This window comes from Brachyistius frenatus, unplaced genomic scaffold (assembly GCF_029030835.1).
Source record: "Brachyistius frenatus isolate BFR_SWC_R1_liver_20210118 unplaced genomic scaffold, ASM2903083v1 Contig_20, whole genome shotgun sequence".
In the NCBI taxonomy this organism is placed as follows: domain Eukaryota; kingdom Metazoa; phylum Chordata; class Actinopteri; family Embiotocidae; genus Brachyistius; species Brachyistius frenatus.
In genome coordinates, this window is record NW_027210619.1 from 4415806 (window position 1) to 4430395 (window position 14590).

General features: G+C 39.8%; 2 protein-coding genes across 4 annotated transcripts; one reads left to right on the forward strand and one right to left on the reverse strand.

The window, feature by feature from the left end:
* Positions 1-570: 570 nt before the first annotated feature.
* On the reverse strand, positions 571-7190 carry brd9 (bromodomain containing 9). Of its 3 annotated transcripts, none has more exons than XM_069696116.1 (17): positions 7031-7190; positions 6214-6434; positions 6012-6131; positions 5801-5930; positions 5620-5677; positions 4619-4763; positions 4433-4543; positions 3495-3640; positions 3021-3153; positions 2789-2864; positions 2569-2664; positions 2323-2455; positions 2096-2207; positions 1877-1933; positions 1684-1789; positions 980-1150; positions 571-870 (listed from the first exon to the last, which is right to left on the reverse strand). In XM_069696116.1, the coding sequence occupies exons 1-17, from the start codon at positions 7077-7079 to the stop codon at positions 770-772; spliced, it is 1965 nt and encodes a 654-aa protein (XP_069552217.1). In that variant the 5' UTR covers positions 7080-7190; the 3' UTR covers positions 571-769. The 3 variants fall into 3 exon arrangements, with proteins under 3 accessions (XP_069552217.1, XP_069552216.1, XP_069552218.1); XM_069696115.1 differs by having other exon boundaries at positions 3495-3682; XM_069696117.1 differs by lacking the exon at positions 7031-7190 and having other exon boundaries at positions 3495-3682; positions 6012-6128; positions 6210-6329.
* Positions 7191-7506: 316 nt separating this feature from the next.
* trip13 (thyroid hormone receptor interactor 13) lies at positions 7507-13317 on the forward strand. Its single transcript, XM_069696119.1, has 13 exons — positions 7507-7660; positions 8384-8543; positions 8675-8801; positions 9683-9738; positions 9832-9922; positions 10017-10089; positions 10176-10239; positions 10328-10414; positions 10589-10695; positions 10819-10972; positions 11963-12075; positions 12202-12271; positions 12348-13317. The coding sequence occupies exons 1-13, from the start codon at positions 7602-7604 to the stop codon at positions 12435-12437; spliced, it is 1251 nt and encodes a 416-aa protein (XP_069552220.1). The 5' UTR covers positions 7507-7601; the 3' UTR covers positions 12438-13317.
* The last annotated feature ends 1273 nt before the right edge of the window (positions 13318-14590 follow it).

A 14590-nucleotide genomic window follows, 5' to 3' on the forward strand; every position in this document is an offset into this window, starting at 1 on the left:
TTTTTCAAATGTTAATTTAGGTGAAGAAATTGGGGAATTTGCTCAAACCATGTAGAAATATTGTCCTTCATTTAATTAGAAAATATATTAATAATTCAATAAATTTGGATATGCATAGTTTTCACGGGACAGGAAGGGTATGGCAATTTGTAGTCTGAAAGGAGTAGACGGTGCAATATTTGCCTCTGAGATGTAGTGGAGTAGAAAGATAAAGTAACGTCAAATGGAAATACAAGTACCTCAAATTTGTACTTAAGTTTAGGATTGTTGTAATTGGACTCCATCACCGATTATACTGAATGTAAATGTATGCTGCAATGCATATCGCTTCATTTTCACTTCCCTCACACATGGAGACACACCACATCACTCCTCAGTTAAAGCCTGTGAAGTGGAAGTTTAATCCTAAAGAAATCTGAGGACTCAGCAATGCGTCCTTACTTGCAGCCGGACATTCTTTCAACATCCTTGAATTGAAAATGCACTTTTTTGAATGAGTATATCTAGTAAATAGTACCAACTTATATAATGCAGGGACTTTATTTTTGCTTATTGAACAACAGGCATGTATAAATACAGGTGCACACATTTAATATTCAAGTGTTACACTCATACAAAATCATACAATTACACTACAAACAGTCTGTACACTTATATTCAGTCTTCAAAACAAGTCTGAGGCTCCTGCTGACTCAACAGAGTTTAAACAGTCAGACGCTGAACTCCTAGTGCTATTAACACCAGGATGACAAAACGGCAGCATGTGTGGTCAGCTGTTGGCTGTGCTCTCGGGCTCCGGAGACTGCAGGAACTCGTATGGATCATGAACCATTTCAGACTGGTCCCCAACACCGAGGTGTGATGGGCTCCCTGTGGATAAAAGAAAAACATGGTTCTTATGTTGTTGCGTTGGCGTTAGTGGTTCCCTAATATGATCTTTAACAAGGCCAAAACTATAAATTGCTCCTGTTGCTGGTACCTAAGTGGTGCTGGTCCCTCTCTGAGGCATTAGAAAGAGAGGACAGGTTGGATGAGGGTCTGGAGCCAACTCTGTCGACCTGAGCCTCCTGGAACTCCTGCAGGAGTTTGTCAGCGTCATCAAAATGCTGCTGGCCCTCCTCGTTCCCTGGCTCTTTCTTCACTGTTTTACCTGATAGAGGAGGAGGAAAGGTAAGGAGATTAAATAAACAAAGAAGGAATAAATGCCCTTCCTGCGAGGTTCTGGCTTCTCGGCACACATCAAAGGAAGAAGACGAACGTGCACACAAATAACCAAACAAGTAGAATCTTCACAAAAATAGCAACCGTGTTTTGATTATACTAGCTTTAGGACAGTAGAATGCCTCAAAGATATTTTCCCAGAGAAAGAAAAGAAAGAACATGAAGCATCATATTCAACATTTTTGTCCATCATTTAGCTTGACAGCGGTGGGTGTTGAAAATTGTAGTGTTGAGGGTGATGGGCGTTGTTGACATGGGTATAATACCTTTTTACTGCGGCAATTCCAAATATTTAGCTGTTCTTATGCTTACTGCTCCTGTCAGAATTATTACATTAATATAATCTGGGTATGTTTACGCAGCCGCCACTTTGCTCATTTTACTGCCATAACCAGATAATGACTGGATTATAAGTATACCTGTAAATGCAGCCTTGCAGTGTGTTGATAAGAGGATAATCACCTAATGAGTTCAGCATGGAAATATCCAGAGACATATCAGGATAGTTCTTCATTGACATGAAGTCCAGCACTGAACTGCTCTCTCCAAGGCCGGTGCCATCTGTCATCTGCACAGAAGTACACAGAGCAACATATTACTAAGAGACAACAATTTACATAAACAGCAGTACCTCCTTTAATAAATGACAACATACCTGCATGTCACAAATATTGGATTTGGTTTCATCAGGTTTCAGCATTATGTTTCTTTTCTGAAATGTAAAATAAAGAACACAGGAGGCCTACATCAAAGAAACCAAAGTGCTCTAGAAATTGTCAAAACAATGTCTTCAAAGAGTGGATGATCGATAAATACAACTGAAGACAGTGGTGTAATAATGCACCTATCTTAAAGTTGAAATCAGACACCGTACCTGTCGAATCTGACTGACAGCTTTAGTGTGATCGCTTGCGGTCATTTTGTCCAGAAGCCCATCGACCCAATGCTTAGTGACACCTCCACAGCCCTTCACAAACTCCTGGATACTAAAGGGGTGAAATAAGGTGAAAAAGTTAGAGAGATAACTCAAACTGGGTATTTTTTTTTATCTGGAAAATGTCTAATGTGAAGAGTCACCTATGACAAAAAAAAAAGACCTACCTCAGAGCACACTGTACCCCGGTGTCATCTCCATAGGCTGAGTAGAGCATGTCGATCTCATCAGATAGCAAGTCTGGAAAGATGGAATTCTTCTGAAGGCTCTGGATGTTGTAGGCACTGCTAAGAAAAGTTACTACACAGAGCAAGAAAAGAAAAATCGATTAACTTTTTGAAATTTGTATCGATTAAATTGGAGAATTACAACGTGCATGACGTAAATGAACAAACATGCGCATCATGACGTACCTTTGTGTCTCCTGTCGTCTTTAAACCCCAAGGTTGTTAATCCAGGCAGAAGCTTATTTGAAAGAGAGCTCAGATCCACTTTATGGGTCTCCTCCTCTGCAAATGATGAGCAAAATTAGCTTATTACACAGATATCACACAGTATCCTGAAGTAGTGTTGATCATGGAAACATGATGGGGTTTTGAAAGCCATTTAAAAGGTTGTACAATGACAGCAAACCTTCTGTATCAGGATCAAGTTGATTTACGACAGTATATAGAAGAGAACTGTCCGTCTCTTTGCGCAAGTAGCCCATCTGAAAACACAAAATAGTGATAACATTAAGTCAATGCAAACTTCACCCGTAAGAATAAATGTTTACACTCAACTGTTTAAACATCAAACCACGGTCAAATCAAATGTAAAAAAGTTCAACCTTCAAAATTATTAATCAGTAAGCAACGTGGGAAACCTTGGAGTTTGGCATGTATCTGTTGATGCGGTCCCGAGCTTCATCTGCAGAGTGTTCAACCAGCGCCAGAACATGCTCCTCTGCTGTACTGTCAGTCAGGCTGCACGCGTTTCCCTCTGGTTCATACAGGTAGCTGAGACAACAGAAATGAAAAACAGTATTACATTTCATTTAGCTGACGCTTTTATCCAAAGCGACTTACAACACACTGATGGTACACCATCAGGAGCAATTTTTTTTAGGGTTCAGTGTCTTGCTCAAGGACACTTAGGCATGTGGACAGGAGGAGCGATTAGTGTCCAACCCACTCTACCGACTGAGCTACAGCCTCCCAGTATCACTGTGCAGTCAAAGTGTTGTGTGACAAGATTCACTAACCATCAGGTGTTCAGCACTTTGCTATTGGCCTCAGACTACATTCTTTAAAAGCTTATAAAAAAAAAAGTCACATTTAATCCAGGTGACAAGGAATACCTGATGACTTCCTTCAAGTCTTTAACGGGTTGTTTCTTGGACTTCTTTGTGGGCTCCACTGGGATGGGGATCGTCTCTGGAGGAGGGATGTCCGTTGTCAGGTCCTCGTCTCCCAGAATGGCTGCCTGCTGTGTGAAATCCATTTCCTGCATGAAAGACATGCTGCGCTTCAGAGCCAGAAGCCGCTCCTGGACACAGAGCAGATGAAAAACAGGACAAACACTCAACTTCCTCCCCTTCACTAGAAGTTTATGGGTGAGAAAGGAGATGGAATATAGGGGGTGGTCGAAAGATGTTGATTGAATTTTGGGGTAACTTACTTTAAAACGGATGCATTCTTATGCCAGTTTTTTTTACAGCAGTATCTAAACTAATATTATTTTATTGCCATTAGGTGATAATATGTGAGCTTTTTCCAATGATGTTGACATGAACAATTGTCCTCCACGTACTGACTTTTCTGTGGTTGCAACATCTACATACGTTTTCTTTGTTTGTCGAGCTCATTAAGCTCAATTGCTAATAGTGTCATTGTGCTTTGAATATATTCCATTATTCATTGTACAGTTTGTGAGCAGTGTCATGTGTAGGTGACATCCTTTCAGAGGTCTGTCTGTCTTTCTGCTCAACTCAAGCTTATTCAAAATCCCAAATTCAACCTGTAGTGCACAATTTAAAGTAATATAACCAAGGTGGGTTTTCTATCTTAGAGATCAACACATAGCTTAATAGGGTTAATATGCGATATATATATATATAAATTGTCTTTAGTTTTTATAATTGATGTTTTAATGTAGTTGTTTTACTTTGACTTTTTTCATTTTATTCACTTGCTGTGTGTTTTGCTCTGTGTTTTGTTTATCATTTTAAAGTGTATTAGGACCATGCTGCAAGGCTGAATCTGCTCTTTAAATTGATTCATTGATTGATCTCTTTACCTTGCTCATCATCTTGAATCCTGTATGAAGCAGTTTCTTGGCAGCCTTGTAGTAGACAGTCTCTGGTCGGTTGTAGACCATGGCATTGTCACACATCAGTTTAAAATCCGCCTGAGGCCAAAAAAGTGCTTGATCAGGTATACGGGCAAATATTTACATACACACTGCTTTGAAAAGTATCCTCACCTTAAATTCTGTCACTGTGTTGTATTCATTGTTTCTAATTTTGTCTTTCATGGTGCTGAAGTCCATAGGATGTTTGATGATCACCGAGTAACCAGGAGCAATCGCATCTGTTACTGGAAATGAGAAGAATCCATGGGGATCTTTCCTGAAAAGACAAGTAATGCACCATCATTGGTTTTCAGTACAGAAGCCGTTTTTAGATTTGTTTAGACTTTTGAGTTTTGAATGGATCTTACTCATTCTGTGCTTTGATAAACCAGACCAGGTCATATTGTCACCTCACTCCTATTCCACATTTACTAATCTATAGTTAAAACATCAACAAATTCCCACAACACAAAATGTCTTACGCTGTTCTCAGACAAAACAGGGCTCAATAAAAGCTTTCACCTCTGTTCCACTCACACCTATATGCTCAAATAGACTAACAGCTGAAAGTCTACACCCTGTAGAGGCAGCCATGTTTATCACGTTATTTGTGTGAGGACAGTCATTAAAATCAATGGGGATGGTCTCCATAAGAAAATATTAATTTAATATCATGTCAATCAGGCCACTGGTCGACAAAACATGTATGCAACAGTGAAAATTTGAACTGGTGTAAAAAAAAAAGGTTTATTGGAAAGTTAGTATTTTTAGGGTAATTGATTGAGCTCAATTATTTTCCGGATGATATGGCCATTCGTCTGTATTATTTATTGTGTAGATGTGCGAGATGGTGTTAGTGTTAGGATAAAAGGGGCTCTTCCAAAACATTCGGTGTCATCCTCGGGGACAAGTATTAGTCTATCCACTCAATTTTGAGCTGTAATCCTCTCTGTCATGTGTCGTCTGCTCTGTCTACCAGGTTAGACTTGTGTTTGGAGGGGTGCCCGCCCGTTATTCTTTATGTTTCTGGACTTTCATCTAATTAAAACTGTAGCAGTACCGCAGTGTTTAAAGGGCAGACGGCTGACTTTACAGGTGGACGTATCAATTAAGAGTGAATCCATGTTCCTCACCTCTGCAACTGCCTCAAAAAGTGTTCCAGTAGTTGTTGACGAGGAGTTGACTCATTATCTGCATTGGAAAAACGTTAAAAAAAAAACCATAGTCACTTACTAACCCATTTTACAAGTGAGTAAATGCTTAAGTAAAATTGCAAAAATATCTACTGTTGAGCACATAGACATGCAGTCTTACCTTGTTGTGTCCGGCATGCTCTGACTGGCCTGTCTCCTTGCTGTTCTGCATCCACCTTCATGCTGGGATGAAACTCCTCCAGTTCAGGCTCGATCTCAAACCTTTCTTTCTTCTTTTTCTTCTCTTCTGGCTGATGAGATACATTCAGATTATCAAGGTATTCATTAGAAATGTATTGGTGATATTTTTCGATCCTGATACGTTTCCTCACCTCTAATACAATACTTTTCGACAGTGTGAATGGTTCAACAGGTACGCCGCCACTAGCAGCCGCCACAGCTGCCGCCTCTGATTCGTTCTGCTCTCGCTCTCGCTTCTTCCTTTTTTCCTCCTGTAACGTGAAGGACAATGTTCATCTTAAAGTACCAAAAGACGTATGTATCAGATGGATGAATGACCTTCTGTTCACTAACCTTCCGCCGCCTTCGCTCATCATCATCCACATATTTGTCTTTATCCTTCTCAGACTTTTTCTTCTTCTTTTTCTTCTTCTCTCTGTGGCGCTCTCGCTCGGGGTCCGATCTGTCATCGTAGTAGCTGGAGTCATGGCCCGAACCGGAGAGCTCCGTCACCTCGCTTCCTCCAACTTTGAGCACCAGCTTCAGGGGCTTCTCAAGAGCTTTGTCCTCATAGTCTGCAACCAAAACAAACAATGATGGAGGTCAAATTTGAGAAAGGGATAATAAGGTAAAAGGTGAGCATTTTTCATGATGCTGGTCTTTGCATGGCATGAATACATCAAGTTTTATCTGACTGTACTTGAGATGCCAAAAAGGTTGGATACTGTAATATTAAAGGGAAGGCAAAATAAGCGTGTTTGTCTTTAGAAAATATTGTGATTGAGTTGTAACGTATTCTAGTGTTGTTTTGTTACTTACGAACTAAATCAAACTTTAAAAATGAATATACAAATATTAAAATCCGATGTAATATGACTAACTTCCTGACTTAAATAACTATAACGTACTAGCAGACAAAAATAATAATAAAAAAAAAAAACATTTAATACACTATATCGTAACAAAACGATTAATTCAGAGTTAATGCCAATGGAAGCTAAAGGTAGATCTCTATCTTGAAGGTTTTTGTTGTTGTTGTTGTTGTTTTTTTACCATAAACTGTGGTTTTATTAAAATATATTACCAATCTGCTGTCCAGCTAAACCGAGCTAACATAAAGGTAGCGTGAACAAAAGCGCCGCAGCTAATAATAAAACGAGCACGAAGGTACCATCCACTGTTCTCCACTCCGGTTTGTGTTTCTTGTGTTTCTTCCCCATGTCTCCGTATTTATACGCGAAGTCTTTTGTTTACTCCAGTTATGTTGCCGCTGGTCGCAGTTTTGGACGAGTTGACAATCTTAAGCGTCAAGCGAGCTGGCAGGCGGATGTGAAACCTCCCAAACTTATTGTTGTACTTCCGGTGCAGCAAATCAGCGCGCTGAGTTTGACTGGATGCGGACGGGGGTTTTGTTTTTTTTCTCCCCCCCGGTAGTAACAGCCTCGGTAGTTAATGGGCACTAACAATTTTGTTGGCATCAATAACCAGTTTGATAAAGGTGACTGTGTTGAGGTACGGTTCCAGTTTTGTCTGCTTCGTTGATGTCAGCCAGATGTGTTGGCGGGCGACAGCGTTGACAACTTACCAATGTTAGCTCGTTAGCTGAAGGAGGCGTGCGCTTATTGGTAGAGGACTAAAAAAAAAAAAACATCTGTGACCGTGAGAGAAATGTTTGTTAAAGCTCTGAATGTCTGAATGTTGCTCTGACGTTTAACAGTTTTCCAGGAGCGGAGGGCGACGCGATGGAGGTGGGAAACCAGAAGCAGAACATCAACGTGGAGGTTCACGTTAAAACTCAAAGGTGAGTTCTTCCAGTCGGTCAAACGTGTCAGTGAAGCTGTATTTATGGAGACCAGGTCAAAGCACAAAGACATTACTGCAGACAAACCAAATAATACGCAATTCAGCTGGACAGATCTCAAAGGAGGCTGGCAGCTTCAATGAGATGCATTAATACACTGAATATGCAGCAGAGCTGAAACCATGATTGATGAACAGAAAGTTAATCTTGAGTCTTTTTTTTTTTTTTTTTTTTTAAATGGATAACAGCTGAAGCTTTCTAAACCCAGCTGCTTAAATCGGAATATTTTCCGGTTCCTTTAATCCTCCACGATAACAAACTTGATATCTTGTGGTTGTTACTTGTGCCAGATTTTAGGCTACACCTTCGGCTCCGGGAAACATTTTTCACAATTTTCTGGCATTCTAAAGTGCAGAAAAGTAATGTATGTATCAAATATGTAAACGACAGATTAATTGATAATGAAACAAATGGTTAGTTACAGCTCTATAACAGGTTTTTGTGTGCGAGTCAAATTTAAGAACTCAATTAAAGTCACTTTTTTTCCCCCGAACAGTTCAATATATTCTAAAATTCATGTCTGAAGATCTTGTTTTTAACACATAAAACAGATCAGTATTAGTACGGTCACAATGTCAGCCAGAAATAATATATATATATATATACACAGCCCATTAATGCATTCTTATATGTTGTCTGACTCCATTCTTTTTCATATTTCAGCACAGCTAAGCTATCTGAGGTGAAGATGCATGTTCAGAAACTACTGAATCGCCACAGCATGGTTTTTGTGAACTACAGATGGACAGAGTTTGATGAAGACTTCCTGCGGAGGAATGTTGAATCTGTGGCCATAGTTGATCTTGAGGAAATCGTCACACAGGTCTGTTATTTTGGGTTGCTCTGAGAAGTTTTTTTTTGTTTTTAGTCCTTTTTATGTTATTGTGTTTTGTCATAAAAAAGTAAATATGTGTTGCGGTTTTTTTTTTTTCCTGAACGTTTTCTCCCACGCAGCCCCTTGATTTGAGGAGCTCCTCTGTGTCTGTTCACATCTTCACTCTGAATGAGGATGGACCCAGCGTGCTCAGTTTGGGGCAGGACGAGGAGCTTTCAGCAGCCAATCACTGGTTGCTGCCAGCAGGTGACATTGACTAAAACAACACGTTGCTAAAATCTTGCTTTCTTAGACTGATGTATTTCCAGGTGAAGTCAGACAGTCATACAAGACTTAAGGTGTAGCGGGGGCCTAAAAAGAACCCATTACATTTTGGAGCGAATCTGCAATACAATTTATAAGTTTGTTAACATTGTGAGATAAGGCATTTGGCCTTCTAATAAATGCCATTCATCTTAAACCCCAGCAGATGGCAGTACAGTTTAGTAGTAACAAAACAGGTGATTTTAGAAAACCAATGACTTCATATCGCAATACATATTCATGGTTACCAGTAATCCTCTATGTTACACACGTACTTCCTTAAACTTAATAAAAGCAAGCGGTCATTATGCATTGTGCACTCATGGACAGTGATTTTATTGTGGATAACAAGAACTGCTGCAACAGCAGAGGCAGAAGAGTAGAACTTTCTATAGACAGACAGACAGACAGACTTTATTGATCCCGCAAAGGGAAATTCTTTCACTACAGCAACATGGAAAAATACACGGTAAAAGCAATAAAAATGACAGAATACAAATAGAGGTAGTAAAAATATAAAACATACAAAATGTAATGTTTAATCTGTATTCAACATATTATTGATATGTTTCTATATTTATTATATTTTGGTTGCAGTTGCAGATTTGCAAATCACAGAAATGTGAACTATTGGCCTGAGTAGAGGTCTGCGCCCTTCGAGTGCCCTTCTAGTTTCCTTAGATTTCATTATTTTAAGGTGCGCATCTACTAGCAAGGTGAACATCCTGCAATTAATATGTAAAAACATCTTTTCCTTTTGGCTCTTTCAAAGTGTATCCTATCGAAATATTCACCTAAAATGCCTCGATCTGTTTTTTAAACAGCTGAATTCCATGGGATTTGGGAAAGTCTGGTATATGACACTGGAGTCAAAAGCCAGGTAAGATAATCAACAGCAGCTGAGAAATGAGAGATAATTATTCCATAAGTTTACCTTCCTGCTTAATTTCTCATTGTTTGTCTTTTCCTTCAGCTCCTCGATTATATCACAACAACAATTTACTTCTCAGACAAAAATGTTGACAGCAACCTAATTTCGTGGAACCGTGTTGTGCTGCTTCATGGTAAATTTATTCAAATTTTTATTGATTGAGATTGCGTCTGAGATGATGTGTGTAAAAGATACAAATATGTCTCGCTATGTTTAACCACATTCAGGACCCCCGGGCACAGGGAAAACATCGCTGTGCAAAGCTCTCGCCCAGAAACTGTCAATCAGACTGTCAAGCCGGTAAGACAGTCCTCATTTTAGGGAAACCGCTTCACCTGTAACAACATCTTCTCTTTTCATCTCAAAATACACTCCTCTGCCTGCAGGTATTCTTATGGCCAATTTGTAGAGATAAACAGCCACAGTTTGTTCTCAAAGTGGTTCTCAGAGGTATGCCCTGCCCCTTTATTTTACAATGTTTAATTAGATAGATGGGACTGATATTATCTTTGCAGATAACCATGCCTGTTTATTACAGAGTGGTAAGCTGGTCACGAAGATGTTTCAAAAGATCCAACAACTGATTGATGACAAAGACGCTCTTGTGTTTGTTCTGATTGATGAGGTAAAATCTGCTTCATCGAAAATAAATTCTAATAAGGCCCCTAAAATTCATTAATTCGGTGCATTTGGGTTTGCTTTCATATTCACTGGAATAACAGTCCTCTTGTACTTTTCTACTTTCTTATCCTGTGTGACTGAAGCTGATTCTGTCATGAACGTGTTTTGTGGTGAACAGGTGGAAAGTCTGACGGCAGCAAGAAATGCCTCCCAGGCAGGAACGGAGCCTTCTGATGCCATTCGAGTGGTCAACTCTGTTCTCACTCAGCTGGACCAGATCAAACAGTCAGAAAGCAACGCATTTGTACCATATTAAAATTCTCTTTTAAATTATATGAAGCTAGAGGTCATAATTTTGTATTCGTACAATCACTCTTACTTTTACTGACTTTTGGGTTCATATTTCAGACATTCCAACGTTGTGATCCTGACGACATCCAATATGACACAAAAGATTGACTTGGCCTTTGTGGACAGAGCCGACATCAAGCAGTACATCGGACCGCCATCTGAGAAAGGCATCTATAACATCTACCTGTCCTGCCTTGAGGAGCTGATGAAGGTGAGCAAACAATCTGTGAACAATGTACAATAGCCATTATTCTTTTGTAATGTTAGGCACGTCTAACTTTCCAAGTCTTTCAATTTCATCTACTTCTAATCGTTGGGGCTTATTTTCATCAAGAAAACAACACTGGCTCTGAGAAATGTGTCAGTATCTTGACACAACACTGAATTATGGTGGCCATGAGGTGCAGCTATTTATCAACTATTTCATTTTGACTTTCTCCCCTTCTGCTTTGTGTGTTACCGTTTTAAAAATCCATGATGACACGGGTGGCGTCAGGTCATAGCTGACATAATGTCGTTAACTGTCCTTGTCCTCAGTTGTTGATTTGGGCTAATGGAAAGAGTGGGGTTTTTAAATGGCTGCGAAGTCCAAACGAACAATTGACAATGCTGAATCTGACGGGTCAGATGAATCTTTCAGTGTTTCAAAGGTGTTGCAGTCAGCAATTGAGGCAAAGACAAAATATATTTATATAGCACCTTTCACACCTCCAGGTTGGACAAGAATGCAGTAAAAACACAGAAATAAAACTGTAATAAAACAACCAAAAGGAACATAGAGCTTTCAACTAAAAGCAACATGTAACAGAAAGGTCTTTAATTTAGATTTAAAAGTAATCTCTCAAGTCCCAACTGTTTTGGCAGCTATATTCCAGCAGCATGGGAAGTTGAGTTGACAATTGGCACCACTTCTTGCAAGAGATATAAATGTATACTCTATTTTTTTTAAACAGCAGCCTTATGTTGTTGTTATTCATCCCTTTTGAGGGAATTGCATGGTTAAATCAATGAATTTCAATGAAAAAAAATGCTGGTATCTGAAGTGCTTGGGAAATTTGGTTTAGTGCATAGTGGTATGTTATTAAAAGAACCTAAAACAGTCATAAGCATGAGGTACAGATGTAACACATAATCCAATAAATTCAGTTTATATATTAGAATTTCCAATATCTCTATGCCTCATGATGTGTGATTTGTACAGTGCCAGATCATCTATCCCCGGCAGCAGCTGTTTACCATGTTTGAGCTCCAGACTATGGGCTTTGCAACGAGTGAGGTGTCCGAGCACAGTCTGAACCTGAGGAACATTGCTCTGTGAGTACACACTCCAATATTCCAGTAGCACCCAGATCACACCGTCTGTGCTCCAGTCATTACATTGAGCGTAACGGGAACTGAAACAGCCCAAAGCTAATATTTTGTTTTTCTTCTCATTTCCAGAAAAAGCACAGGTTTGAGCGGAAGAACTCTGAGGAAGTTACCATTTCTAGCCCATGCTCTCTTTGTAAAGGTAAGTAATTGATTTTGTTCTGCTGGAGGGAAATACACAGTCAGATTGTTTTTAAATATAGTTTGTTTGCCCGCAGACACCAATAGTAACTCTTGAGCGGTTTCTGGAAGCTCTGAGCCAAGCGGTGGATAAACAGAGGGAGGAGAAAGCTCACCTGGTCAACTGAACCTATTACAGTGCCCAAAAGGCCGACACATGATTGTTCATGAGTTTTCAATCGCTGGCCTTGTTGTTAGTAGTTTGGAAGACTACAACCTGTACATCTTTCTGTAATCAATTCATTTCGGCTGAACTAGTTTAAATATATTGTGAAAACCATTCATTTAGAAATTGCCATCGAGAACATAAAAGGCGTTATTCAGGAAATTTTGTTGGTGCAACTATCTAAAAAGACTAAGACCATGTCTGTCAGTAGAGGAATTGTTCAAAATGTCGTCACCATTGCTCGAATTTTCTATGTGGTATTAACTCAAGTGTTTACTCTGTTCTGACTCTCAAAGTGTTTGATATTTTTTTATATAACATGAAGCTTTAACCTAAACAGTGCTGCTGTTTTGTTGTCATAGTAAGGGATGGTTCTGATATTTTTGGAATAAATTGTTGTCATTAGTTATTTTCTTTTAGAGCCATTGGTGCATAGACATGAGCTCAGTCACTGGGTAGTTTTGTTGGGGTTCCCATTGAAATAGCAGCTTGTTGAACAGAAAAAGCAGTCCGATGATGGGTCAAAGGTCTCAGTGGACAATAATTCATCAGAAATCTAGTTACCATGATGCAGTTTGTTCTGAAAAGTTAACCTTTTTTAATGCTGTGGTTTTAAGTGCTCATTTCTATCTGCCAAGCTGATAACTCACCGAGCTGGCTATATTCCTCTGTAGACTGGGCTTAATGTTTATGCACGACATCACTTTATGTAAAAATGCAAACTTTACCCTTGACGTGCAATTTGTTCTGGTTTCAATTATGTTTTTTTTTGTTTTTTTTATAAAGTAATGTAACTTTTTTACTGTCAGTTCTGTATTCATGTCAACAATATTCTCTTTAAACCCTCTTGAATCATATATTCATTTCATTGTTATTTTGTGTGTTACATTGTAATAAACAACATTGTTTATGTCTGTATTGTTGAATTGATGCAGTGGAGGTGGATGCATTTTGTAGATTTTAACAACACCTCAAGGCCACCCCTTAGTGGCGCACAGATGTTGTCATACAGGTTTACACATAGAAATCTGTGTGAAAAACATCCCACGAAAGACCTCCCAGGCAGCTGTTGGGGCAGAAATATGTCCATGTGCCCCTACTGTCCCCGACTGTCCTATTTTTGGCTAACCTATCTTATTGAATACTTCACAGACTTCACTGGTACTTCATCACATTGAGAATCATAAGACCTTTGACTAGGACATTGCCAAGCTTCTGAATTTTCCATTTCCCGCTTGCCCTGATCTAAGCACAGCCTACGTACTCGATGTGGGCCAGGCTGGCACTTCAAGGCGGTGCAGGAGTGTCCAATGCTACCATACAATGGTCCACAGACGGCACAATTTGTCCTGATTTGAGAGGTCGCAGCATCACTGGCAACCTCCAGAGGCATGTATGCACCTACATCCGTTACCACTACCCAAGTGCCTCTGCTGTCAGACTGAACCGAGGAGATCAGCCTTCACCAAAGACACTGGCCAAGTACAAACTCAAGGGTAAGGGTGTGTCAAACACTACACATGATGGTCACTTAACTGCCATTTGAAAACAAAAATGTATCTTTGCTTTACATATTGCCTTCAAGGTTTGTATTAATATAGGTGGTTCTGGGTTCGAATCCGTGCCTGGGCCTTTCTGCGCGGAGTTTGCATGTTGTCCCTGTGCCTGCGTGGGTTCTCTCCGGGTACTCCGGCTTCCTCCCACCATCCAAAAACATGCACCTCAGGTTAATTGATGGTTCTACAAATTGCCCTTAGGTGTGAATGAGAGCGTGAATGGTCTTTGTTTCTGTCTGTCTCTACGTGTTGGCCCTGTGATGGACTGGCGACCTGTCCAGGGTGAACCCTGCCTTCGCTCAATGTGAGCTGGGATACGCTTCAGCACCCCCGTGACCCTGTTCAGGATAAAGTGGGTATAGATAATGGATGAATGTATTCATATATTTATATTTTTGTATTACCAGTGTATCATCTGTGACCTGGCAACTTGTACGGTGCAAGTATGATAAGTTACCAAGTGACTGCTGTTCTGCTTAGCTTTCTAGCAGCTTTAAACTCATTGTCCTCTTTTTCAGGCTTGCGATTCCCTATTTTGGTTGACTCTCCCTGCTTTCAT

Bases quoted from the DNA above. Each gene is read 5' to 3' on its own strand.
- brd9 (XM_069696115.1), bottom strand. From the start codon at position 7,079: ATGGGGAAGAAACACAAGAAACACAAACCGGAGTGGAGAACAGTGGAT. The intron at 2,665-2,788 runs GTTTGCTGTCAT...CATCATTTGCAG, and splicing joins ACTTGATCCTGATACAGAAG to AGGAGGAGACCCATAAAGTG. The intron at 1,790-1,876 runs GTATGTTGTCAT...ACTTCTGTGCAG, and splicing joins CCAATATTTGTGACATGCAG to ATGACAGATGGCACCGGCCT.
- trip13 (XM_069696119.1), top strand. From the start codon at position 7,602: ATGGAGGTGGGAAACCAGAAGCAGAACATCAACGTGGAGGTTCACGTT. The intron at 8,802-9,682 runs GTGACATTGACT...TTTTTTAAACAG, and splicing joins TCACTGGTTGCTGCCAGCAG to CTGAATTCCATGGGATTTGG. The intron at 10,415-10,588 runs GTAAAATCTGCT...TGTGGTGAACAG, and splicing joins TGTTTGTTCTGATTGATGAG to GTGGAAAGTCTGACGGCAGC.